Source organism: Ursus americanus, chromosome 23 (assembly GCF_024610735.1).
Source record: "Ursus americanus isolate L20-20 chromosome 23, mUrsAme1.1.p, whole genome shotgun sequence".
Classification (NCBI taxonomy): domain Eukaryota; kingdom Metazoa; phylum Chordata; class Mammalia; order Carnivora; family Ursidae; genus Ursus; species Ursus americanus.
In genome coordinates this window covers 15345794-15373646 of record NC_142149.1, presented here as the reverse complement: position 1 = coordinate 15373646, position 27853 = coordinate 15345794, and the positions used below count along the sequence as shown (strand labels likewise).

The following is a 27853-nucleotide window of genomic DNA, read 5'->3' as shown; positions in this document are numbered from 1 at the left end:
GGAACTTTCAGAAGAAGATGAAGAAGAAGAAAAAAACCCCATAATCTAAAGCTCGGATGGCAAGTGCTCCTGTTTCGGAATTCAGGGGTGGGCTGCAAACTGAAGACCCCTGGGCTATTTTCATCCCACCGTAGTGCTTTGGCTCAGCCTTTGAACACGGAGTCGACCACCCGTAGGTGGAGGCTGTATGTGCTGGTTTACCTCAGTCCCCGCCCGCAGTCTCGGTTATGTGTGTCTCCTGCCACGTCCGCCTGTTCCCTGAAGGCATTTGAATTTACAACTTCAAGCTCTCTTACCTAGAAATACTTATTCAAAAAAAGCCAAAATTGGAATATTTGGATACATACAACTTTATGTCCTGCTTTCTTTCCCTAAACTTTTTATCGTGAGCATGACCTCCTGCCATAAATTCAATTATTTTGTAAGAACAGGATAGTAAGTACAGGTTAAGATACATGATATAAATGTATCCTAATTTAACTCTTCTCCTATTCTTGGGTAGATAAGTTGCTTCACCGTTTTTTGCTGATACAAATTACCTGGTGATAACTGTCCTTGTTCATAAATCCTTGACTGCATGTCTCATTAGACTAGATTCGCAGGCGTGGTGGAATTGCTACGTCAAAAGATATGACCCTTCTAAAGACTTTTCACACAGGGTGCCAAATTCCGGTTTGTACCAAGTTACCCTATAGGTAGGATGTGAAGGTGTCTCTCATAGATGTGTCACCAGCAAAGCATGCCAAGTGTTTGGCATAGCGTTGGACACAACAGTGCCCAGGAAATGCTACTCATTTCACTACCAGTATTGAGTATTATTTTAAAAACCTTAGCCAATTTGGGAGACCAAATTGATCTCATGCAAATTTACATGTATTACTTAGATTCAACCTGGGTTTTGTGTTTTTCTTTTTTTTTTAACAAATGTTTATTAGCTACCTGCATTTCTTCTGTGAAATTGTCTGCTATGCCTCTTCCCGTTTTTCTATTAGGGATTCGTGTTTTTCTTATTGATTTGTAAGAGCTTTCTATATATTACCTCTTTGTCACATTTGCTTCAAGCCTCTCCCTGATCCAAGTCAAACGTCTGGCTCCTACTCCAATTTATGCAAACCACTTTAGAATGTGAGAGAAAGAATTAGAGACTAGTGAAGAAAAAATTGGGTGAAGACAAGGAGCCCTTATCCTTATGTAAGAGAAAACTGAATATATACCAGAAAATTGGGACGAATTGTCAGTAAATCTCAGGATAATAGAACATGTCTTCTGGATACAGGCAGAGGATTGTATGAGCCTCATGGGTTCGGGAACATTCCATGCACGGGGAACCTCCCCTTTCAGATAATATTCAGGGGTTTACTAGGGCCACCAGGGAGATGGCAAGGGAGAAACTAACAGGAGTTTGTGCCCACTAGAGCTAGGTGCTGGTCAAGGTATTATTTCCTTTAGTTATGATAGCAATGCAGCAAGGTGGATTTTATTATCTTGAACTTTAGACAAGGGAACTATAACCCAGAGTTTTTTCTGCTTGACCAGTCCAGGCTCCAAGGGTGGGAGGAAGAAGCCCTGGGAGGAGTGAGAAGGGAGGTCTGTCCTTCTCAACAGGAGGCGTTAGATCACTAGGAGCCTGTGATAGCTGGTTGCCATGGATTCACATATGCTCTCGGTGCCCCTAATCCAAGCTATCCCAGCCACTAGCACGTTCTATATTTACAGGTGTCCACCAAAGCATAGACCACATGTTAAAATAAAGCCTACTACATTCATTGTGTGGTTAGGAAGAGGGCTGTTCAGTGGTTTCTCCAAGGGGAAGACTAGGTCCATGGCAAGGTTGGCTGTCAAGTGTCACTTTCTTTGAGTCCTATGGAGGTTCCTTGGGTCCTATTTCTTCCGTCACCATAGGTGAGGGTAACGTGGTCCGTGGAGCGGCATGGGTTGGGCCTTTGGATGCTCAGGACTGAAAGAGGAGGTATCCACCAAAGCAGTGTTTGGAAATAAAGCGTATATTTATTTTGATGTTATTTCTTACACATTGAGATCTTGACACGCTGGGTGGGAGGTGAGAAGATCCCTGTGGGACGTGAGCAGCCTGCCACCCACAGACACCCATCCACCCCTCCTGGGCCAGGTGAGATAGCCCCAGCATTGCACACTGCTTCTCCACCCCTCATTGCCCACCGTAACCCCACCACCCACCACCCAGATGCCCTCTCCAGAAGCCGAATCGCTGGCCTCCACTCAAGACCATGCACAGGCACGCTTAATGGAATAAATGGGAGAAAAAATGAAAACAAACTCCCCGCCTGCCCTACCATTTCCTGCCAGCCTCTCTTGGAGAAGGAACTAGATCCAACAGTTTGCTTTCAAAACCTTTTAAGCATTTCATCTTAAGGTACACTCTCCTCCACATAAAAGCCCCTGTGTCTAAAAACCATACAGAATTCACCAGGTAACAGCGCAAGTCAGTTCTCTGCGAGGACCAAGATGCGTGAGCCACGAGTCCTTACCTGGTCCCCTGAGGGCCTGCGCCTTCAGTCTGCTTCTGTCCCCCGGCACTCTTGGGCTCTGCATTTCTGGGCTGACTGTCAGTCTCCCCAGGTTTGGCCTCCTCTTCCTTGATAAGATCTGTGGTGCCTGGGCTGCTGAAAGGTGCAAAAGCTTTTCAATAATTCATTTTTTTTTTTTTTTTTACAGGGAAACAGCTTCTGGATAAAGAATGCTCAAAGGGTTGCAGCAGTGGGGAAGTTAAGAGACTGGGTCCAGGTGGTCAGAGAAAGAGGTGGATTTGGAACCTGGTTCTGGGACCTTGGAGCTGTGTGAGCTTGGGCAGATCACTTCACTTCTAGAAGCCTCAGTTTCCCTACCTATTAAGTGAAAAGAATACCGACTTTGCAAGGTTGTTATCACCATGAATAAAGCTGCAATGCAGGGTCTATAAGGGGTATATCCTTTTGCTCAGAAGTGTCTAGCTTCCCGTTCATAGATGTTGGGATGGGCATGTTGGAAACCCTGTGAAGAACCTTCTGCATTTGGGACACAAAGGCCCTCTCCCCAGCTGCTCTTCCAAGGTTGAATCACAGCCTGTTTGAACCTGCGTAGCCTCAGGTGGTTTATTAGCAGCTCACATGGCCTTCCAGAAAGGTTCCAGGCATCTGGGCTATCACGTATAGCTGTTTTCTCGGCTCTGTGCTACCCACCACTGTGCCGGGATGATAAACTCACGGGAAGACGGTAGCTGGAATGCTAACGTGGATTGAGTTCCCAATGGATATTTTTTTTAAATTCCCATTTTCAACTAGGTCGCCGATTGGTTTGAAGAATCTCACATTTCTTCCACGCCTGTATGAAGCATCAGCACGCATGGAGTTTGGGGCAAGAGCTCCGGTATTTTCCACGCCCCTCTGCAAGTTCTTGGGTTTACAAGGCAGTTAAATTGTGAATATCTGAACTAAATCTTTCCAAGAGAATTGGCCTGGCTCATCCCCTCTTGGACACTTCAGAAATCTCGCAAATAACCCTAGCCAGCAGGCGATGTGGGTAAAACTGGGACGGTCCTTGAGTTGTGTGCCAGAGAGCAGCCGTTCTTGGCCCATGCAGACAACTGGATTTATGTTCCAAGGTGTAAGTTGTGGTTGCGTGAATAGTTTTCATCCAGTTTCAGGAAATGAATGAAACTTCTCCATGGCGGCTCGTGAAGCTGAGGTTAATACAAGATTAGGTGCACCTGCTGGGCCCCAGGAGGGGAAGGCGCTCCGTTCTGTGCCTCTCAAGACAGAGGGGACCATATTCTACTGAGGATGTACTAGAAAGAGGGGGCTGCCAGTGGTGGAGGCTCATGTGGGGCGAGTTGGTGGAGCCTGGAGAAGTGACCAGAAAGGAGAGAAGGGAGTTCTCCAGAAAATGAAGATATATCCTTCAGGAGGTGTAAGGTGGTGATGAAACTGTTCCCCCAACCTCAAGGAGAGTGAGAGGGGCTTTACAGTACAGGACCCAGCACGGAAGAGGTGAGGGAGGCCCTTTCTCGGCACTAAATGTTTCTCTCTAGTCACCTAGGACCTCATCCCTCGCAGCACCCAGCAGGGGACAACTCCCTCTGCCTCTCACCTGATGACACGGCAGGAGGCAACAGGATTCTCACTGAGGAAGCAATGGAGGGGGGACCAGGTAAGGGTCAGGTTTGGGGCTCAGGTCCAAAGGTCCTGGGCACAGGCATTGCACTTTGATTCCTAGCGGGGATCCCATCAGAATATTCACATTTCCTTCACACCCCAGGCAGCAGAACCTCACACGCCCACAGCCCCATGCCCCCAGCTCCCTCCACACCCTCACATAGTCCAGGGATGCGATCTTCCTTCCCAAGGACCTTTCTTCCCTAGCCTGTCCCAGCCAGCAGGGCCTCGTAGGTCTGTTTCCAGTTTTATGGCCCCTGTCTCTGCTCTGACTCCGCTTTGGCCAGAACTTTCAGGATTCCTAGGACCTTTAGCATTTATGTATTCTAACACTGCGTGAGGTATACATCTTTTCTCTCCTACTGGATGGTAAGCTCCTTAAGCATGAGGACCCTGTCTTAGCCAGCCTTGTGTCGCCTTGTCTCCTGTAGGACAAATAGTCGCACTGCCTGGTGTGATTTGCAGGGCTCCCAAAGATGCATTCAGCTACTCAGCTACCACAGGGGATTCCGAAAGTAGAACAAACTTTTTTCTCGTGCTAAACATCCAAGATGTCTTACGAGAACAGATTATTTTGTCTTCTTGTTCAAAAAAAATGCTTTCTTCAAAGCATCAGATCTTTAAAATGATTTCCAAAAATTACCATATTTGTCTCTGAGTTTCCAGCAAACTAAAGTCATAAAACTGAAAACTTCAGAGATTGTTTTACTAGGTCTGGCGGTGAAGCTGGTAGTGTGGGCAGGAGCCTCAGACTTCGGGCAGTTTGAACCTCAGTATCCGCAGCTGTGAAATGGGAATATTCCTACCTTGCTGAATTATTGCCAAGTTTAGCAATGATGTACGTAAACGGCCTCACTCAGTCTCTGATGCTTATTAGGTGCTCTAAGTCGTAGCTGCAGCTTCTACCATAAACAGTTTACTACCACTACTCTTACTACTAGTAATTGGGAATCCGAAGTCACTCTCATGAGAGGACTGGACTGGACCAGAAACTTGTTATGCAGGTTTCATCCGTTGAGAATAATCTATTCAGCAGCCTTCATCACTGTGCAGTTCTTGCTGACTCCCTCCCTCAATCCTCTATAAAATCCAAAAGGCAAATAGCAACTTCCTTTCTATTATAATCTGTTCAACAAATACCTGTGTGCCTTTGCTATGTAATAATTTGAGGGTTCACAAAGATGAGTAAGACATTTTGGTCATGACCTTAAAGACTGTAATCCAATTTGGCTGCACCATTGATTTCTTCCTTGTGATACCCTTTGGATTCTATGGAAGGCAAACTCTTCACAAAACATTCTTTTTTCACGACCTGCAATTACAGCCACAAATGAGGTGAGCTAGTCTGCATAGCTTGTCCGTACCCTGATTCCAGTTCCTAATCACCTTACCAGTACCCAAATCGAACCAAACGTCCGACCTCTGGGACCTTTCCAGGATGGTCCTCCCTGTGGCGTGGGACACACATTAACCTGCCAAAAGATGCAAGTTATATTTACACCGGAAGAGGAAGTAGGACCTCCTCTTCAGGGAGCAGGGCAGACCCTTTGCCTTTGAGAGAAGGCAGAGATCTGTGCTCAGAAGTCGCAACACCCTGAAGCCTGTCAGGGAATTCGGGGGAGACTTTGGTTTGCTTTACACCATACCTTCGGCTAGTATCTGAGCAAGGTGATGCCTCCAGTAGCAAAGAAACGCAATGGCTGTTTAGATCAAAGGTGTCTGCCCTAGTTCTCGTGATGATGCTGGGACACTGTAATCGTTGACTGAATACCAGGAAATCGTTGACCAGGAAAGGAAAAGAAAAAAAAAAGGTAGTCATCTCCTATTTGTACAAGGCCCTGCTGACTGCGAACCAGGTCCACTTGATGGTCCATGCTCCTTCTACGTGCCTTATCATTGTCCAGGTCTAGAAATCACCTGTCATACCCTGCCGTGGTTCTTGATAGACGAAGTAGAAAAGAAACAGAGAAAATTACAATTCCTACACCTTGACCCCCTCACCTCCCCGCCTCTTGACTAGGAGGTGCCAAGATTCTAAGAGATGCCTTCTTTAAAAACGTATTTCTTCCTTTAGACCGTGGGAAGAATTACAGCTTAATCGCAAGAGCCGGGGCTGCTTTGGTGTAATAGGCAGCTTTCCGTACAGTCAGAAATAATAGGCCGCGTCTATTCGCCCCTTTGGGTGTGCTGGAAATGCGCGTCGGCTCACATACCCAGAGGAGATCTTAATTAAAGCTTAATTATGTACCATAAATATGTTTTATTTTGGAGCCCAGGAGGTGGGATTTTTGATTTGGGGAAATGTGGTGCCTAATAAGTAGGCAGGAAAGGGAATGTAAACAGTGACTGAGCCCTTTAATTTGTCCCTTCTCGGCGCGGTTCTGAAGGGGTTTCCAGTTCCAGCGCCAGCCCCGGGAAGCACCTGCCCCCCGCGCCACCCTCCCGGGACCGCGCGTCGTCGTCCGTGGCCTCGCGCCCGGTCACATGGCCACCGGCGCCCCGGGACCCATAAGGGCCCCACGCGGGAGTGAAGAAATCAAAGGAGTCTCGCGAGATGACGGGATTTTATTGGTCGCTCACTCCTCGGCGCTACGAGGAGGTGGAGAGAAGGGGCAGCAGCTGTGTCGTGTTCCTGCTCCCCTCGCCACCCCGGGTGATTCGTGACCTTGCCCTCTGGACCCCCCTCCCGTCCACCTGCCTTCTGGAAGCCTCGTGTCGCGTCCCCCTCTCCCTGACGCCGCTGTGCTGTGTGCCTGGCCAAGAGCGACTTACCACACCAGGTAAATTTTACTGGGCCTCCTGGGGCCCGGCAGGCACAGCACAGGGGTCTCCGCCGGGGTGGGGCAGGAGACGGGGAAGTAGCACAGTGTGGCTGGGGACTGGGGCACGGGCCCCGGGGACAAGGAAGGGGGGCTCATGAAGGAGGGAACGGGCCCCGGGGGGAGGGAGGAGGAGGGGGCCTGGGCCGCGGGGGAGGCAGGTGGCACGAGTGGCAGGAGGAGGCAGCAGTAATTGGAACTGGGCTGCCGGACGGGGGAGAAAGCAAAGACGGAGCAGTAAGGGGAATATTCAACACAGAACAGGGGGTGCTCGCTGCTGTCACCTGCACAAAAGAAAAAGAGCAGTCAGGAAGCAGCACTCATGGGGGGGAAAGGACATAAAAAAGCCTGTGAATGAATCAGAACTCAAAAAGTGTTCTTCGGGGCTGGGGTGTCCGGGTGTCCTAGGGTCAGCAGCCTTGGCTCTGAGTCACTGAAGAGTTAATGGAGGGACATGGCCTCATCATCACCCCCTTTTCCAGCCAATAGTCTCTGGCGTCCCTGCCAGACACAAGAAAGTTCTTTCCCCACCACGTTCCTGCGTGGAAGTGCTGGGTCCCTTCTCCTCTCCCACAGCCAGTCTAATTAGCTGTGCTGGCAGCAACATACGGTGGCTGGCAGGGTCTCACCTAGGTAAGGCTCTCCCCCCACCAGTCCTCCAGCTGTCCACAGGAGGAGGTGGCGGTCATGCCCTAATCTGGCCTTTCTGCTGCAGAGAGGAGGCCTGGGAAAAGAGAAAGAAGCAGAGAGATCCTGGTGGGATAGTGGAAAGGGAGAGGGACCAAGGGGGAAAGAAGCAGGTGGACGAGGGAGGTGTCCAAGTGAAGTTAATGATTTGCTCGCTAACCTCACACTTAATCTGCCAACCTTGCTGGAGGCCGAGTCTGGGCACCTGATGGAGTCACGATCCAGAGAGACCCCCTCGTGCGTGACATATCTCTCAGCTCTGCCACGAACCAGCTGGGTCACCTTGGATCAACTGCTTACCTTCTCAAAAACTGTTTCCTCATCTGCAAAATGAGACAAGTGTTTTCTCTAGCCTTGTTTCTCCCGGGGTGGGGAGGTCCTCCTTCGACCACCAACATGGGTGTCCCCTGGGAGCTTCTAGAAATGCAGAATCTCGGCCCACCCAAACCTACCGAATCAGAACCTGCAGGTTATCAGGGTGCCCAGGTATTTCTCATTAACTTTAAAGTTCTAGAAGCAAGGCTCTGAGATGGATGTCCAAACCTCTGTGATGACAATCACCTGTAGTGCTTATTAGGGACGTTTTGCAGGTGGCTTTATTGGAGATTCTTAGAGATTCTGATGCTCTGGGTCAGGAATGGGAACCAGGAATGTGTGTGTTAATCAAGTACCTCCTTGCTGATTCTTATCAGAGAAATCTGGGAAAGAGTGCAGCTGAAATCAGTTCCAATTCTAAAATGCCATCATTCGAACCATCCGGTTGAAAACCACTACCACCAGTATAATGAGGGGTGTGTTTCAGTCCTTATTTACTTGTATCCTGTGCGGTATTTGACACGATTATCTGTTCCTTAATTTCCAAATGCCTCCCTAGGCTCCTGGAGTGGCTCCTATTTTTCACATGGTTTCTCTGTGGTTGTCTTGTCCTTCTGTCCTTTCTCCACATCATCTCTGCTTGCTCCACGCACTCTCTCAGGGAAGACACTGTTCAGCCCCCTTGCACTCCAGGCCCTTGGATTCCTGCTGGCGGCCAGGAGCTCTCTGCTGAGCCACAGACCTAGATCCTCAGGTGCTTCCTGGAGTTTCCTTCTGGCCAGCCTGCCTGCCCCTCAAAGACAACACTCACGGAATGGGGCCCACTCTCTTCTTGCTTTCTCAGCCTTGGCAAAGGCATCCTTCACTGGCCTAGTTTTCTGGGCCAGAACTCCAGCTTCTCTTTAGTTCCTCCTTTTTCCTTGTCCTCACACCCAAGGGTCATCAGGTTCCGCCAGGTGTACTTCCTTGAACATCCTCAAGCCCAGTCCTCCCCCGCCCTGCATCCCCTCTGCTTTTACTACAGGCCCAGCCCTTCTTGTTCCTCTCTGGGTACACTGCACCTACAGTTTGCCTGGTGTCTCAGCCTGTCAGACTGCCTCACCCTCCGCCAGCCCCCTTTTCATGTTGCAGTCTGCTTTTTAAAATGCCAGGTGGATTGCATTGCTTCCCGCTTAGATCCCCTCCTTGGCTGATGCTCCAAGGCCCTGGGGCCCTGGTCCTTGCCTACCTGTACGGTGTCAGCTTTATACTCTACACTTCTTAAAGCCGAGCTTCTCAAACTCCAGTGTGCATACAGATATCCTGGAGATCTTATTAAAGGCAAGTTCAGGTTCAGTAAATCTGGGCTGGGACCTGAGGTTCTGCATCTAACAAGCCCTCAGGTGATGCCTCTGCTCTAGTCTGGGGACACTTCAAGGCCCAAGGTCCTAGACTACTTGCCATTCTTTGATGTGTGTCTGTCTTCCCCCCTCTTCTTTGTCTCTCTCCTCCATGCCTTTGCATTCCTTTAGGAATTTCACCCCACTTGTCCCTGCCCACAAGCTGGTAGAACTTACCTTCGTAGGGACACATTTGTGTCCTGCCCTCCTGCTAAGCTGTGAGCCCCTGGAGGGCAGGTCCTATTTGCTTCATTATTTCTGTGTCCCCAGCACCCATGCAGTGCTGGCAGGTAAGTATGCAGTGAGCAGAATGCTAAAGTGCAGAATGAATGGGTGATGGATGAGGAAATTAATGTATCCTGGTGTCCTCCTCCTTGGGACAACAGGGCCGATTGGATGGATTTGCTAACACCCCAGAGGTACCGGATAAGTGGATGACCTCATTGATAATCAAATAGTTAAAAATTTTTTAAGTTTATTTACTTTACTTATTTATGTAATCTCTACATCCAACATGGGCTTGAACTCATGACCCCAAGATCAGGAGTTGTATGCTCTTCTGACTGAGCCAGCCAGGCGCCCCTAAAGTTTTTTTTATAACAAAGTTATAACCTCTCTTACATCTCAAACTAACATGGCTTTGGTTGAGCGGCTTATAAAAAGATGCCAACCCTGGAGCAGCAGGTGGTGGTGGGAGTAGGCTTCATAAGCAGAGGGAGGGTTGGGGACTGACCTTTACCTAAGGCCTAGGCTCTCCCCAAGATTTTAATCTTCCTGTCTACCTGGTGAGGTATGTAATAAACTCGATTTTACTGATGAGGAAACCGAGTTCAGAGAAGTTGCCTGCTCACATTTATAGGGCTATACAGTGGTAGACCAGGAGGACTCTGAGCCAGGACTTCAAATTCTGGACTCTCTGACGTCCGTGAGCCCCACTGTCTCAGAAGCATTACCATAAACGACTGAAAATTGATTCCCTCTATAAAAATAGGAGCATTCACTTATTGGTTGTTTTCTAACTTGGGCAGATGGCCTGGAAAGTTGTTGGACACCAGTGGACCTGCCTGGAAATTCATTAATCTTGGCCTTTCGAGAAAATCTTCAACAGGATTTATTTGCAAGGTAAGTTATGAAGATTTGGGATTTGCCTCAAATTTCTGTTCCAGGCTGCCCTTCAAATAAATATTTCCCAACTCAAAAGAGACCATAGTTATGTTAGATGTTTATCTTTTTAAATCTGAATTCACTGCTCTTTCTTAGCTTTACAAGAATACGTCTTCACGATAAGCCATTATTAAGCTGAATAGGTTTTGCTACTCCTACAAATGTGAATCTGGTAATGACTAACATTGAACTCAGTAATAAGTGAGGATAATTTCAGAACGCTTGGCTTTGTTTTAAAGGGCAAGGTTTTGGAAGCAGGCTCCAGGACTCCATCCAGATCCGTTTTCCTGGCATATAACTAGGAGACGGTGCCCAAGCTCTAGGTGACAAGAGAGGGCACACTCATTTCCCGTGTGCCTGGCACTGAGGCAGAGAGGTCTGCCGGACTCCAGGCGCCAGAACCCCACAGCACAATGGCCTTTGGATGCCTCTATGCGTCCTGGAAAGGAGAGGTGGCTCCTTTACAACTCAGGCTAGGGCTGGGCGGGGTCTCAGATGCCGGCAGGAGTCCAGGAGTTGGAGGCCATGGTAGCTCCCTGCGCTTCTCTGTCCCCCAGTGTTCGCTGGGCCTGCAGACTGCTCTGCTTCTCGCAGATCCATACAGAATTCTGAAGTATGAGTACGTAACTCTGCTAGGCTTCTCTCCCACCCTGTATCAGTGTTCACCTTGATCATGAAATAGGATTTCTGAATCCATTGCACATCAGACACAGCTGGGTCTTGACTCACTGCCTGAATTTTCCATGTCTTTTTGGAGATAAAGCAAATCTCTGGCTTGGTGAATGCTTTCTGATTATTCATTTTTCCCCCCTTTTGTGTTTTGCTTTGGAAATTCAGGGTGTAGTAAAAGTGTCTGTACCTACATTTATATCAGGATTTTAAAAATACAACTCTGATTTTTGGTAAAGGGAAAAAAGATTGTGGGGAGGAGGGGACAACATTAAGACAAAGAAAACACGGTTTCCTAGTTCATTCTCTGGTGAATACAGTTCTCACATCCTAGAGGTCATAATGCTGTAATTTGCCATGTGCTTCTGGTATTGGGCACCGTTCTAATGGAGCGTATCTTTTATCATTGAGTCTTTACAGCATTCCTAGCAGGCAGGATCTGTTTTCACCCCTCACTTTACAGATGAGGAAGCAGAGGCACTGAGAAGTAAGTCACTTGCCCAAAGTCCACACAGCAAATAAGAAATGGGGCCCAGATGCTAATCCAAGCATTTTGACTCTAAAGCACTTGCCCCACACTACACGGAGGGAGATAGCACGGAGAATCACAAGCCAACTCAGCAACAGTCCCGTGGAAGATAGGAACTTAAAATGTGTGAATTCCTTCTAATAGAGTGTGAAGACCAATGAAAATCTGACACCTTCTCAGTTATAAATCTATTTGTAGAGGGCACCATTGGTTCCTATATTATAAATAGCATAGATGTTCTAGATGGTAGTTCACATGGGTATGAGGAAAACCTCCTTTATGTCATGGGTTATCATTACATAGATTTGCAGGTAAGGCAGGCTACATTTCCCGGCTATATTACTGTATTCACGAAAAGTCTAGCATAGCTCAGGGGGGGAAGGTTAGCCTATCACACAGGTGTTCAAAGGGGTATCACTGGGTTTGATGCTTCAATTCCGCACAGAATCCCAGTTCTGAAATAGGAAGTTTTGGTGATTCACTGCCAACTTTGGATCACCCCCAGTAAGCTTTAAGAAAATATTTCTCTACGGAGGTGAAGAAAAGCAGGAACCTGTGAATTTACCTGGTGAATTGGATCAACGTGTCCAGATAATTCAGGCCCCAAATCTTCTTTTTCTCCAACAGCAGAGTATTCGTTTGATTTTTTTCTGAGTCGCTAGCGCCACTCAACTAGACTTTTCCTGAAAAGACTCTGCTTAAATTCTCACCATGTCTCTGGGCTCTGATTTCACTGTGCTAATTAAGGAACTCTGAGGGTGCATCTACACATGTAAAACGAGTGGATCTGAACACACCAACGCTTTGCTTTTGGCCAGCTTCGTGAACGCAGTTTGCTGCACAACTGCTTCGGCTTCTGTGGCAACTGGCATCAATCGCCAGGACTGCTAGCCTCGCTGGACAGCCGGGGCCCAGGCCAGCTCCTGCCTGCATGGATCTTGGACATGGTCTAGGGTCCTAATAGGACAATAAAGCCGGTGCTTTTTAAAAGCTTTTACTGCAAGTAACATCCTTCATTTGATGAAATAGATATCTTTCCGCCAACTTGGCTCTCTTGCCTAAACCTTGGTGTTTTCCAGGCTAGTAATTCAAACGTGATGTTTTGTAGAATGTAAAGTGAATTAATTCTTCCTTTTGTCAGTGTTGTAAGTTCCATATGGAGTTTGCTCGGTTAGAAAAGCATCTGTATTAATCACACAGACCAAAGTCATCTCATGGGCCTCAACTGTATATCTTAATGATTTTTCTCCACAGATGACAAAGCAGCCCGTGCAAATAGCTGCCCAGTTTTCTTAAGAAGGCTAGGAATTATATTGAGTGAATGGAAGTGCATTATTTGAACTTAAGTTCAATTTTTTTCTATTCAAAACATCCCCAATTCAATAAATTACAACATGTATTTTGATATATTTGGAGAATGATCTTATCTGCTCTATTCCATTCTTAAACAGCTGAATTAAAAACATACTTCCTATTAAAAATCTTAAAATGAGAAATCGTTAACTATTGATGATACTTTCCCTTGATAAAATAAGGAAAAAGAGCTCGAGCTTTGCTTGGGAGGACATTATTTCAGAAGTCAATTTGTTGTGTTTTTTTTTTTTTTTTTTAACTTCATTAAAGCAACAAAATGTGGGTGGTTAATCTGAGGGAAAGCCGCCATTTTCTAAAACTGCATTAAGACTTCACTGGACGGGTGGTTGCATGACAAGAGCTATTTAGGATTAGAAAGTAGTTGTGATTTGTATTTAAATGAATCGCACGCTATTTACAAATTCTTCGGCAGTTAATTTGGATCGTTTCCATTCTACTGCAAGCAGAAGGCAGACCTTTCTGCCCAGTTACCCCAACTTGGAAGTCCGTTCCCTGAGGAATCAAGTTCATCCTCCATATGTTGGCTTTGATGGGGATGAGCCTGGGGGACTCTATGCTTTCACTTGAATTTATCCTCTTTCTGGATACTATTAAATCACTCCTGCCTCAAGCAGAGGACTGGTCTCTGCTTCAAAGGCAGCTAAAGAGTGAATTATTTACCAAATTGCACAAAAGGGAGAATTTATCAAGCCCCTTTTCTCCCAGAGAGGACAACCCCAGAACTGGAGGACTTTATTACTCTCTTTCTAAGGCTATAAATTGAGGCATTCAGATGCTTTTGAAAGCTTCTCTTCATGCTCTTGCTTGAGTCATAAGATTTGATACCTGGGGCCAAATGCCTTTATCCCCTGCAGAAGGGTGAAGAAGATGGAAAAGTGCCGGCTCTAAGCAAGTGCCACACAAAGCCAACGATTGGTCAGAAAATTTGGGCAGTGGGAACAGTTACTCTACATAATTCACACCTCTTTGACCTGCTATTCTACCCTGAAAAGAATTTTACCATTTGCATAAGATCACTGGACCCTCCAAAGTCTAAATCCACCACTTGGGAGAACACTAGGTGTAGCCAGTACCACCCATCTGACTGTTGTCATTACCTATAATACTGGGGTTTTAGATTTTGTGAGTTTCAGTAACTCTGCCACTCACCTGAAGAGGGTTTGCTGGGACCTGCTTTCTCCACTTTCCTTGGAGTCATGGTACTTTTATGTTTCTGTTTGACTGATGTTTGGTCAATTGCTGGAAGTTTGGAATCACACTTAACTGCAGAACTCTTGGTGGATGGTCTTGGTTCAGCTAGAGGGTCCTCCTCACCAGAACTCTACCAAAAATGAAAGGTGGTTGAGTATCAGTGGCCAAGTAGGTCGTCTTTACTATGCAGAGGACAGACGAGCTGAATGCATGGACCCTTCAGCGTTAACATGCTTACTATGCCCTTTTAGCAGTGAGATTTTGATAGACTGTATCCGTTTAGAAGTATCAATTAGAAATAATAGCAAAGTTAATGAGTCTATTTTGTAGAACACTATAAAAAGAAGGCACTTCTATGAGTCTATCTCGTAGAACATTATGAAAAGAATGTGTTTCTGACCCTTGCGTAAACCCAAACAGCTCAAGTTAAAGGCTACGTATGAAAGCAGGAGAAACAATCAACGCCCTTAAACTTCTTGCTTTTGTTATTTGAACTGCTTTGGGGGTGGGTGAGGAACAGCGTTCTTTATGGTAATCATATACTTAACAATGAAAACCAACCCCTCCCTCCGGGGGGAGAGGGTCACTCAGTTCTTCTGCAGGCACGTTAGTCCAGTATCGGGACACCCTCTGAAGATGCAGTCTTCTGCACACAGGGGGCCCCATTAATCCCCCTCCTCCTCTCCCCAGCTGTGGCAGTTTGTATTAATCTTGCTCATCGTTCTCACTGACAGTTGTGGCATTTTCATTTCAAGGCTCCTGACTCAGGAAAATACTCTGAGTAGCTTTGGATTATTGGGCACAATGTAAGACAAACTGAATTCTGAAAAAGTTCCCTACTTGTCAGTCTTCTCCAAAGAAATCTGTATAAATCTAAAGGTGGGCAGATCATTATCCTCTAAGATTATAAGTCCTGTTTTGTAATTTAGAGTCTGGATACAGCCTTCAAACTAATTATTGTTTCTCAGAAAACAAATCAGATAAAGGGACAGGGAAAAGAAAGGACTTAATGAATTGATTCTCCATTTTCTTTTTCGATTCCAGAATTTAATAGAAATCCTTGAAAATGATTGTGACATGTCAAAGATGAAGCATTAGGTCATATCTGAGCACGAGACAGGCTGTTTTCAGAGAAGGAAATGTGGGCAAGTTTTAATTATGAGGCCTAAGACTGTCATAGGCAAGAAGAGCGTCAGTAAACATGTGATGGAATTTCTTCCACAAACTGCCCAACATAAACACCTGCCATTAGTGTGTGGAGAAGCCTGCTCACACAGGGGTCTCTTCTTCAGCCCTTTCTTTCCTTTTTTTTTTTTTTTTTTTTTTTAAGATTTTATTTATTTATTTCTGAGATGGAGAGAGAGAGAGAGTGCAAGAGTGCACAAGCTGGGGAGACAGGCAGAGGGAGAGGGAGAAGCAGACTCCCTGCTGAGCAGGGAGCCCTATGCAGGGTTCAACCCCAGGACCTTGAGATCAGGGCCTGAGCCGAAGGCAGATGCCTCATGGACTGAGCCGCCCAGACGCCCCCTTCAGCCCTTTATTTCTAGCCAGTGCAAAGGCAGGAAGGATGCTCTGGGCTAAGACTATCAATATCCACAGTGACAGTATCAGGAAAAATAATCGTGTCCACCATTACTAGTGGGTCCATCACCCTCAGCCAGGGCTGGATTCTTTGCTTGCCCCAGGCAGTGGTGAACTGGGAGGAGTGAGTTGGAGACAAGACTTTTTATTGGGTGGGTGTTAAGCCATATTTATCCTTCCTTCACCCACTCATTATACTTCAAGCCTTTAATAGCACCAAAGGTGAAAGAAAGTTTGGCCCCCTAGACAGTGCCTATTACATATGGAATTGTGCACCTGCATTCTGAGTACACCATTTTCTGGTTCCTGGTTCCATAAAACTTACTTCTGCTTGGTAGTCATTCCAAAGAGTCCAGAAATTGTGGCTAAAGAGGGTGTTTTGTCAGCAGGAAATAGTCACAATGGTGGGAACTATAATACTTATGAATGTTCTTGCTTCACTGAGTCATCGTAAGCAAATCATTTCAACTTTCTGTGCCTTTATTCACGTCCTCTTATGTTCTCTGCCACTCTAATCTATCCTCTCTTACGAAAACCCCTCATGTTATCCAGGGAGGAGGATCCTTGGTGGGATCCTTGGTAGTAACTCATTCTGGCAATAAGGCATAGTATTTAAGACTTCCTGGGAGTGAATCCTTACCCTTTCACGGAGTTATTGTGTGATATATGGTTAGTTTTAGTTCATCTCTCTGCATCTCAGATTTTTTTCATCCATGAACAACAGTGGTCTACCTTTTGGTGGTTCTGTGAGGATTAAATGAGTTAAGATGTGTTGACAGCACTTAGAGAAATGCCAGGCGTGTAGTAAGTGCCATGCAAGTGTTGGCTTTTACAATTAGCTGTTCACTCATGTTCAGCCATTAAATTAACTAGCTAACTACTGGATATGAACTACGTATTGTGAAAAGCAAAACCGAAATCCCCAATGAAAAATTCTATTGGATTTTCACCTAATCCAAAGAACTGTGAACAGAGAAAGTGGATCGGTGCCCACATTGGACTCTTAGTTTCTTTCAAAAGCTACATAGATTATCTTATAAGTAGTCGGTTGAAATTTATCTAGTCTTAAGAAAATGTGGTACGATTTCTTTTTCACACAGTAAAGCTCTAATGGAAAATATTTAACAACGTTTAGAGATTGTCAAACAATAATAATTAAATTATTTTGATTTAAAGTTGATTTTAAAACTTTTTCTCTTGTAATTTTGAAGAGTAATTACAATTTTCATTTCTTCCCCCATACGTTCCTAAGTTGAAATGTCACATGGAGGTAGAGGCAACAGCACATTGCTATTCCTTTGAGGGAAGAAAAGCAGCTCTGCCTTTCAAAATCAAAGTCTAAAGCATTTAAAAAAAACTAGAAAAAACTTAAAAAAAATCAAGCTACATGATGTATGTGAGGATTCTAAGTTCTCTATTTGTAATTTGGTGAGAAAGTCCTAAGAAAGCCATGTGAACTAGAAGTTATTGTCAAAATTAACATTTTCTAGAGCATTATTATATTTGTACTTAACGTTTTCCAAAAATCCCCAACTTGCTTTTCTGGCATAATAGAGATATTACCTTGCCCAGGACTAGGCTCTCTCAAAAGTTCAAAGAAAGAATCACATGGAGAAGAGAAGGAACTTTTGTCAGAGAATGCAGTGGCACTGGGCACTGTGATGCTGTAATGGTTCTAGTTAGGCCTGTAAGATGGAGACCCAGGGGTTGGGAGTGGAATGCATTTCCTCAGGGATGTGAGAATGACGACATTTTTTTTTTACCTGGGACATAACAATGTTGAGTCTGGGATGGCAAGGTGACAGTGAACAGAGATGATTAGAAGAGCAAGGAGACCAAAGTAGTCAGAGACAGACAAGGCCAACTTATTTTCCAGCTCTTGCCTGATGGCTCATTTCCAAGACCTAGGAAACTGGTTCTCAACTGGTATGCCGCCTCCCTCCCTCCCCCAGCGTGTGCTACTGAATTCTGATTGACAGACTAAACCCATTTTGCAACAAGTCATGTGATGGAAAGCTGGACTGAGCAGATCTTATGACATGGTGTAGACCAGGGTACAACCTGCTGGGAATAAGAGGGAAGAGGCAAAGAGTAGTTGTCAGGCTGGTGCCAGAGAAAGACCGTGTGTTTGTGACATTCAAAATGAATGTGTTGTCATGAGAGTATGCAAGACCGTGATCAAGATGGTGATTCTCGACATTCAAACAGTAACAACATGGGAAGGGTGACTAAGGGACTGTGGGTGCGAACGTGTACCTTCAAAGTCTCCCAAAGTCCACATTCATGCTGTGCCTCGAACACAAAAACAGTCTTAGAGAACTGAGGGTAGCTTGTATAAATAGCATTCTGGATAGGGTGGACCCCTTTGTGTATTTAAGAACTATAAATTTAGCATGTTCTACATAGAATGCTGGCTGTTATCACAAAGCAGGCTAAACTTTCTCTTATCTAGAAAAAACTAAGAGCAGCGAAGTCCTGCCCATGTTGTGGACAGTTTTGAGCTTACTGGAATTGTAAACTTCAGCAACAATAAAGAACAAGGATCAGTAACCTTTTTTGGGTTTTGGGTTTTTTTTGTTTTTTGTTTTTTTTTTTATTTTTGCTTTTTGGGTTTTGTTTTTTTTGGACTCAGGTACCACCTGCCAGAATCAGATTGCTGCTTAACCCCATTTGTCTCTCCCACCTGAAGGTTTGGCTGCCAGCGGGTGCTGGGTAAGAGCAGGGTCAGCAATAAACCCTTGCTCTCCATTTTGCCACAAGATGCTTTTTGGAGTCAGATGGGCTGTCACGTGTATAACTATCTTGCGTACGGGTCTGTACCATTGACTTAGGTAAAGACACCCCCCCCCCTGCCCGCCCCTGTCAACCTGCCACTGTCTGTGATTCTCATGCGGGCAAGTTGGAATGACTCAGCCTGAAACACTGATCTGAAAGCAGTAGTGGCCTTGATGATTAAATTAATGTCTGATGACCATTGGGTCTGCTCCCTGAAGGGGGGGCATGTGGGACAGTAGAGTTGGCTTTGTGCTTACTCTCCATCTCACTGTGGAATGGCTTCTGGGGGAAACTCAGAGCTGCAAGCTACTGAAATAGCAAACATGACAGATTTCCTGACTCTTGCTAGGTATTTCTTGTAATGCAAATTGATTGATCCCTTGTGTGTCGTAGAAATCACTGTCGGTTTACACGGGTGGTGACACATTTTCATGCTTTTGGGGACAAGTATGTATGATCTCTGGAATAGAGTTCTGTGTGGGGGGCAGTGGGTAAGGAAGTGGTATATGGTGGGAAAATGTTGTATTTTTAAAATTTGAACACTACAGTGTAGTGTTTATTAAAAGATTTTGTTTATTAGAGAGAGAGAGGGAGAACAAACAGGGGGAGCAGCAGGCAGGGGGAGAGGCAGAAGCAGATCCCATGGTGAGCAGGAAGTCCCAACGTGGGGCTCGATCCCAGGACCCTGAGATCATGACCTGAGCCGAAGGCAGACGCTTAACCGACTGAGCCACCCAGGCGTCCCCAGCGTAGTGTTTAGTAGCACATTGAGACGACAATATATTTCTCCTCCATTCTTTATTTGGATTCATATTCCCCTTTTAGCTGAGAGGAGCATCTGAGGAACATGAAAGCTTTGGCCATCAAATGGAGATGACCTACAAAATTACCTCCTACTCAAAATAGTATGTCTAAAATGTGGGAATTAATTGAGAAGTATCATTTGCAACTACCATATCTTCAACCCCACGCTAGGCACCATGAAGGAATCTAAAGACAAAAAGCTTGCAGTGGGAGAGAGATGATTATACCATACTAGCAAAATGCAAAACAACATTTAATTAAGCGATAAATTGGGTGGCACCAATTCTGAATTCCAAAGAAACAGAAAAAGATGTGAAGTCAAGGCAGGGTTCATGTGGCAGGTGGTTTCTGGAACCTGAGGGATGGGTAGTAACTGGCTCGGCTGGAGGCAGCACGGGAGCCAAGGTATGGATGGAGTAACAAGTTGGGCATGATTCTCAGCAGGGCAAGGGGCCAGAGCAGAGAGTGTGGGAGGAGCATGGAGAACAAAAGCTGGATAGCAAGGTGGAGTCAGACGGTGGGGGAGGGGCTCTGAGATTCAAGCAAGGGATTGAGAGTCCATGTGATAGAGATTGGGGGTCTGAGCAGAAAAATGCTTAACAAGGTATTAAGATTAGCATGTATATTTCTTTCAGAGTGGGGAAAATAAAGCATCCAGCAGATGTGCCAGTGAAATAATATTTTTGTAGTTTCAGTGGCTTATTTATATAAAGTGTAATTCTTCATTACAAAAGAAATGCATGTTCATAATGGAAAATAAAGACAAGCCTGAGAAAGAAATTTAAAACCTTCAAAACCCCATTAACCTTGAAATAAAAACTGCAAATAGCTTGGTCTATATTCTTTAAGACTCCCTTTTCATGACTGTGATGGAGGCAACTAGCTTTCCACTGAAATCCCTTCCCAAGTAATGAGTTGAAGCTGGATGTGGCCGCCCACCTTGAACTGAAGGTTTCCGTCTCCCCTGCCACTAGATGTGAACTCAGGAGGAAAGTCTCACCAGCCGGTGGCAGTGGGAGTGATGTGCGCATTCTGCCTCAGTGTCTGGCTCAGCACCTCAGCTTGCAAGGTAACAACTTTGAAAGTCGTGTGTTGAAGACAACCCAACCATTATCGGCCTGTCTCTGAAAGTCCCGGTGGAGGAGAGCTGCCTGCTGATCCGGTTCACCCTGAACTGTCACAGGCACAAGAACTAAACTTCCATCTTGACGGAGCCATCACGTTTTTGGTCCCTTTGTCACAGCAGCTGACGCTACTCTAACACACATTCTTGCATATGTATGAATATGATTTAAAAATAGAATTATATATATGGTTTCACTTAATGATACATTGCATCAACAGACACTTTTTATCATTTTTTCAGTCTTATTTTGAAGAATGTCATATCTACAGAGGAGTCGAAAGAATAGTACAAATAACACCCATTGCTCTTTGGCTTGTCGATTTGCACGTGTGTGCTCTCATGTGCACGTGCTCGCTCTCTCTATATTCTTTTTCTGAAGAATCTCAAAGTAAGTAGACTTCATGATACTTCACCCCTAAATACTTAAACATGCATCTCCTATCAAAATAGACATTCGCCTACAAAGCCACAGTACCATTTATCTTACCTAAGAAAATGTAATAGTTCCATGACATTGTCTGATATGTGGAGCATATTCAAATTGTCCAAAAATGTCTTTTTACCTGTTCGTTTTGATCTATGATCCCATCAAGGTACATGCATTGCATGCAGTTTTAATGTCCCTTTAGTCTTTGGTTTTCTGCCTTTTTTGCTTTTTCATGTTTTTTTACTGTTTTGAAGAGTCCCGGCCTCATTGGTCTTAGGTTCTGAATTTGTTTCCTCATAATAAAATTCAGGTTAACCATTTTCGGTATGCATATTCTATAGGTGGTATGGTGTCCTTTTTCATAACATCACACATTAGCACCTCACAACGCTATTCGATAATGCTGTTTGATCTGTAGGGAAGAGTGGTGACTACCAAATTTCTTCGATGTGAAGTTACATCCCCCCCATTGCAATTAGTAGGTAATCTACAGTTGATTCTTTGACACTATCTGATTCATAAACAACATTTTACCCAGTGATTTTAGCATCTTTGATGTACTTTTTCCTGATTTAATAATTATACGGGGTAGCAAAATGATGATTTTTCTAATTCTGTCATTTCTTCTATAATTAATAGCTGGCATTCTTCTCTAAAGGAGAAATTCCCCACCCTTCTCTTTTATTTACATGCGTAATTTATTTATTATCATTGTGGTCTCAAGAATATATTTTAGTCAATTACCTCATCATATTCTTTGATGCTTAAATTGTGCCAAAAATGGTGAGTGGGAGTTCATTGAAGTTGACTTTTGACTTTAGTTTTTGAGCACTTCTTTGCTTTCTGGTACAATAAAATATCATAGCTTCACCTTGTATTTTACCTGTCTCAGACCTGGAATCCAAGAATTTCTGGTTCCTTTTAGTTAAAATGGTACTGAGGAATTAATATCTGTATGCGAGGTGCATTCATTGGTAGTGGCATGCATTGTTCCTAAGTCCTTTCAATAGAATTCATTAGAAATATGTATTTAAAAAATCGTGAGTTCACAGTGATATTTCTAATTAAAATGTAATACTATATGGAGCTTTCCCTTCCTTTAAAAATATCTATATTTATATTTTACACTTAACATCTTTATTCCTTAATTATATTAATATTTTTATGTTTTAGCCTGTAGTAAACATGAAATATCAGAATTACAATGCAAATATTACTTTAAGAATAAACCCACTACATAAAGTTCATTCTTTCTTGGTAGTTCTCTTTGTCTTCAGAATATACTCCTCAATTACTGGATGGATCTATCATAATTCTTTCTGCTGGTCATATACTTCCAGCTTTTTGCTATAACAGTGCTGTGATGAACATTCTTATAGATTTACGCACATCTTTAATTATCTCCTCAAGTTTCCCAAAGTGGGAATTTATATTGTTAGATTAAAAGCATCACAAAGATTTAAAGTTTTTTGTTCCCAAATTGTCTTCCAGAAATACTGGTATCAATTTACATTTCTAGATGTGTATGAGAATGCCAGTTTCTACATAACTTTTCCAACTATTCTCTTTTTTTAAAAAGTCTTTGTCTTTTTGGAAGAAGATTGTAATTTTGATTTGTAACTCTTATGTAATTTTAATTTCATTATTACACAGGCTCATTTATCTCACCGACTTAGAATGTATTTCTAAAAAGGGTCTGAGATGATTTAAAAGTTGAACTCAAAACCATTTTAAAAAATGGAAGAAGAGGGGTCCTGGGTGATGTAGTCTGTTAAGCATCCAACTCTTTTTGGCTCAGGTCATGATCTCAGGGTCTTGAGATCAAGCCCGGCATTGGGCTCTGTTCTCAGTGCAGTCTACTTAAGACTCTCTCTCCCTCTCCATCTCCCCACTGCTCGCTTGCTCTCTCTCTCTCAAATCTTAAAAAAAAAAAAAAAAAAGGAACAAGAAAAGGCAAAACTAATTTATGGGGAAAACAGAATAGCAGCCACCTCTGAATGGGGACAGGCACAAGAATTGTCTAGAAAGGGGCATAAGGAATCTTCATGGGGTAATGAAAACTTGTTGGGGGTTTGGGTTACATGGTTACATGCATTTGTCAAAACTCATTAACTATTACTGTTAAAATCTGTACAATTCACTGCAGGTAATTTCTAGCTCTAAAAAATTGGGAAAAAATGTGAACAATCAAACCTACAAGAGCCATAAACAAATACTCCACACTAGTTAATGGTGAACATGCTGAAGTGTTTGGGGGGGGGGGGCGAGTACTGATGTCTGCAGCTGGTTTTGAAATGCACCGGAACACGAGGTGGATCAGTGGTAGGTGATACGCAATAAAGCAAATACAGCAAAATGTCAACAACTGTAGACTCTGGGTGGTGGGTATATGGATATGCACTACACAATTCTGTCAATTCTTCTATATGTTATGAAGCTCTCAGAGTAAAATATTGGGAGGAAATGGAGCAGTAGTATAGATATATAGATAGTGCTGGGCTGCCGGGATAAGCTAGGTACTTGGTGGGAACACTGCCAGTTTTCTTTTTATGGCTCATAATAAACATTTCATTAGATTTAAAATGTTTCCTTCATGATATCATCTGGTAACAATGAGAGATCAATGATCGATATAGGAAAGTCAATGTGAGATAAATTTTAAAAGCTATGTCTCGTACTTGGTGCTTTAGAATGAACATAAATTTATACTAACAGGTGACTCTTCATGGAAAAGGCAATATATAGCCACATACATTGGGATATGGGAATGATGAGTAAAACAAAGACTTGGCTCTTACAGAGCTTACAGTCTAGGTAGGAAGGTAGATCATTTAATCGAATAATCACTAAAGAAATGTAAAATTACAAGTCCTAAATTAAAAAAAAAAAGCATATGGACAACCATAGAAGATTGGGCAGAAGGGTCCAAATCTCACTGGGGGAGAAGGGAGTTTGGAAAAACCTCCCTGAGGAGGTGACCCGGGCTGACATCTGAGGCATAGTGGGAAGGCAGGGTGCGTGTTGTAAGAAGAGGGAACAGCACGTATAAAGATTCCTTAGCAGGAGGTAGCCTAGCACATAGAAGGAGCCAAAGCCAGTGTGGATGCAGCAGTACAGAGGGCCAGATCCTGCAGGGCCTTGTTGGCTCCATGACGGATTTTGGTTTCTATTCTGAAAGTCACAGAAAGCCACAGAAGGAGTTTAAGTGGGTCAGGGTTCCACTCGTCACTATCACTCCACCTGTGGTAGGGAAAGAGGGATTTAGGGGGAGGAGTAGAAGTGAAGACTGGCTAGGAGGTCTCCACAGTAATCTAACTAGGCAATAGAAGAGAAGCAAACACAGATTAAAAGGCTATTAGGGAAGTAAAATGGGAAGGACTTGGTGACTGAATTGAATATGAGGGTAAGGAGGAGAGAAAGTGCCAGATTCTGATCATGCCGCACAAAAGGAAGCGTGAAGGGCCAGGTTGGGGACTGTAGCACTGGGCCTGTGGAACCTTCCAAGTAGATGTAAAGAGGAAACAGTTGAATATTCAGACCTGGAGATTACAAGTGAGTTCTGGGTTGGATATGGAGATCTGGGAGTCCTTGGCAGTTAGCATCTTGACTTTGGCAGTTAAAGTCTTGAGGAGGTGACCTAAGGAGAATTTATAGAGCAGGACTTCTTGGGGGCGGGTCATGAACTTGGATGGGAAAATTACATGTTTATTTCCACTAACCTCCAACTGAAATCTAAGCATGGCTTTCATTTCTGAATGCAGGCAACGAACCATGGTAGTATCAGCGGTACCTGTGACTTTGTCACCAATAGCAATGACAGATATTTTCACATTTCATTAAATTTGTTACAGATGTCTCAAAAACCCCTTCACGCCCATCACTTGTTATTTAACGTGTTAATAAAGAAGCACATATATTACTGAACCACAGATTTCTAAAAAATATTTTGATGACTATTTCGATAAAAGTGGTTTCCTTTGAAGCCCTATGTATTATTATTTTATGCATTTGAAAATGTTCTGGGAAGAGGATCTAGAGAGTTCACCCTACTGTCCTAGAGGTCTGTGATACAAAAATAGGATAAACCCCCAGGTATGGAGTGAGAAGAGAACCGAGCCTCAAGGAATCCCGGGACTCAGAGCCCGGGTTGAGGAGGAGGAGACGAGAGAGGAACCCTGGAGGAGCAGGTGGCTTTGCAGGAGCTCAGGGACGCAGCATTTCAAGACGGACTAAGGAAGCCAGTCAAGGCTGCCAAGAGGGCAAACGTGGTGAGGACTGAAAGACCTGCCACGTTCAGAGACGTGGAAGTCATTCGACAAAGTGCCATTTCGTTGGAATGACGAGCATGGAAGCCAGATTGGAGTGGGTTGAGGAGTGAGTGGGAGGTGGGGAAATGGAGTCAGTGTAAATAATTCTCTTGAGAACTTTGTGAAAGAGAAGAAACAAGTGGAGGGGATGTGGGATCAAGGAAGAACTGGTTTCTTTGTTTTGTTTTGTTTTTTTGGCCGGAGACCTTGGATCATGATTAGATGCTGATGGGAAGGCTCTGGGACAGCTGGAGATGCAGACAGGGGAAAGGGAGCTGGAGGAAGGGTGCGGGCAGCAAGGAGCGGGGATCTTGAGTGTAGGTGGAGAGGCTCATAATGGGTGGGACCGAGGAGAGGGTGGTACACAAGGACGGGAATGGGTGGGCAGGGCAGCAGTGAGCTGAGGAAGCTTTCGTCTGAGGACCACTAAGGTGTAGGGTGGAAGAGAGGAGGGACTGAAGACTGGGCAAAAGGAAGAAGGTTCGAAGTGGGAGAGAGAGTTGAGCGGGGAAACTGGGCAGGACTGAGGAGTCCCAGGAGGTTCGTGGCTGTGACCTTTCAGTGGGCACCATGTCTCACACTTGAGTGATTTTTCTCCAGCAGTTATCAGGGGCCTAGAGACCCAGAGACTACGGATGGCTGGGATTTTGCCAGAGAGATGAAAAAAAAAGACAAAGGGGAAGGGAATTATTAAGGGGATTTTTTTTTTTTTTAAACTAGGCTCCACGCCCAGCATGGAGCCCAAAGCAGGGCTTGAACTCACAACACTGGGATCAAGACCTGAGCTGAGATCAAGAGCTGGATGCTCAGCTAACTGAGCCACCCAGGTGCCCCTTATTAAGAGGATTAAGCACAGAGTCTCGGCTGCTTAGGAAGGGAAAGTCAGTAAGGGGACCCACGAGAAAGCAAAGGGCCAATAGACCAGAGGTTCCCAAGAGCTAGAAGAGATGTCATAGCAAAAAGGGATGAGCAGGAGAGCTGCAAGTCTGGTGTGATCTGTGGATTTTGGAGATGGAGACCTTTTGGTTGATGTCACAGTCCAGGATGTGCCGTTGGCATGGGGAGGTGGTTGCAGAGCGGCATGGAGGGGGACACTTAAGATGCATCCGGAACTGAGAAGCCAGGGTGTGGTGTGATTGTCCCGGTGGGTGCTGAAGTCATCCAGGATTGTGGCAGGAGACCAGGAGATGGGTGAACAGAGAGCCAGCCACTGTCAGAGTCCTCAGTGAAAAAGAGAGAGTGGCAGGGAGACAATAGGGATGATGGGGGTGGGGGGTGGGAGAGAGGGTGGTGGAATAAAACAGCACAAGCCTTAGTGCACCTGTGTTTCCATCAAAGCCTGAGGAGCAGTGGTCTGGGAGCAGACCTGGGAGAGAGAAGGGCCCCCTCCTGTCTCCTGACCTAAGGAAAGTGTGCAGGAGGGATATGACCGGCACCCCCCAGGGAGGGGAGCTCTGAAACGAGGTCTGATGTACATGTCCTGTGCCGCAGGAAGACCGGACAGCTCACTCTCGGCCAAGAGTGCCTGTATCTCTTTGACTTCAGTTGTTTCTTCAGCCTGCCTCAGCGCCTCACCCCCACTTCGAGCTCCCCAAATCCTGTCGTGCCTTAAGATCTGGGGGGAAATCTGCATCCTTTATGAAGCTTCTTCAGGATTCCTTTTGCCTTTTTCTTACACTCATCAGATACTGTCTTGAACTGCAGGCATTTGTGCGACATCTTATTTCACCAGCACTGTGAACTGCCCAAGGGTGGGGGCATGGTTTATTTAGTGCCCTGTCCCCATAGCACCTAACACCCTGTCTTGGTTGCAAGTGGTTCATAATTCCTTAATGAATAAAGCAATATAAAAGCAATACCAAAGAAAATTTGAGGATGAAATGCTGTATGTTATAAATCATGTTTAATGCAGGTCTGCACCCGAATAACATCTTGCAACTGAAAAAAATTTAAAGTTTTGATAGCTGGAATATTAATTGGTTTTTAACAAGTTTTTGGGTGTAAAAATTAAATAGGGCCATTTTTTTTAAAGGAGGGAATTTTAATAAAATGTAGTAAACTGAAATGCATAGCATTACATAAAATGGGGAAAAACTACTTTATTATGATCTTCTCCCATGCGATCTCAGAGCTGCTGAGTCCAATTAACGCAAGGAACTCTCTGGGTCAGATGCCACCGATTCTCGGCATCGACAATTTCACTGAGCTGGGATAACAATTGAGGTTTGTATCATCCGACCACATGGCAGAATCACCCCAGTGGAAGGACTGACTTGAGGCTGTCTTGCTTATCTGTTAAAAAAAGGCAGGACAACATTCTAGAAGCAGCTGCAATTTGAACTGACAGTTGCCCCATTTTACTGCCATGGCCTATTTTTAAATTACCTAGTGGAACTCAGACAAAGCACAGAAATGGAGAAATGAAGTGCTGCGGGCTTTGCCCAACGTACAGTTAGCGTTTGTGGGCTCTGTCAGTGTTGCCGAAGATCTCTGGCGCCCTGGTCTGCCCACAGAGGGGCGTGCTCGCCAGGTATGCC

At 44.8% G+C, this 27853-nt stretch overlaps 2 protein-coding genes across 4 annotated transcripts in view; one reads left to right on the top strand and one right to left on the bottom strand.

The window, feature by feature from the left end:
* The window catches only part of MARCHF10 (membrane associated ring-CH-type finger 10), a 78937-nt gene that overhangs the window by 27570 nt on the left and 23514 nt on the right, over positions 1-27853 (bottom strand). The window contains exons 5-6 of the mRNA XM_087854235.1: positions 14255-14426; positions 2508-2642 (exon numbers count right to left, since the gene is read on the bottom strand). Of these exons, the coding sequence (XP_087710361.1) occupies positions 2508-2642; positions 14255-14426 (307 nt within the window). The remainder of the gene's footprint in view (positions 1-2507; positions 2643-14254; positions 14427-27853) is intronic.
* LOC148107936 (uncharacterized) overlaps positions 6562-27853 on the top strand; it is an 84656-nt gene continuing 63364 nt past the window's right edge. For 2 of the 3 annotated variants that reach the window (XM_087854236.1, XM_087854237.1), the window contains exons 1-2: positions 6562-6949; positions 10398-10491. In XM_087854236.1, coding sequence (XP_087710362.1) covers positions 6724-6949; positions 10398-10491 — 320 coding nt within the window. In that variant the 5' untranslated portion in view covers positions 6562-6723. Of the gene's footprint in view, positions 6950-10397; positions 10492-20430; positions 22178-27853 lie in introns of those variants that run through there. The other variant, XR_015721266.1, reaches the window with a different exon arrangement.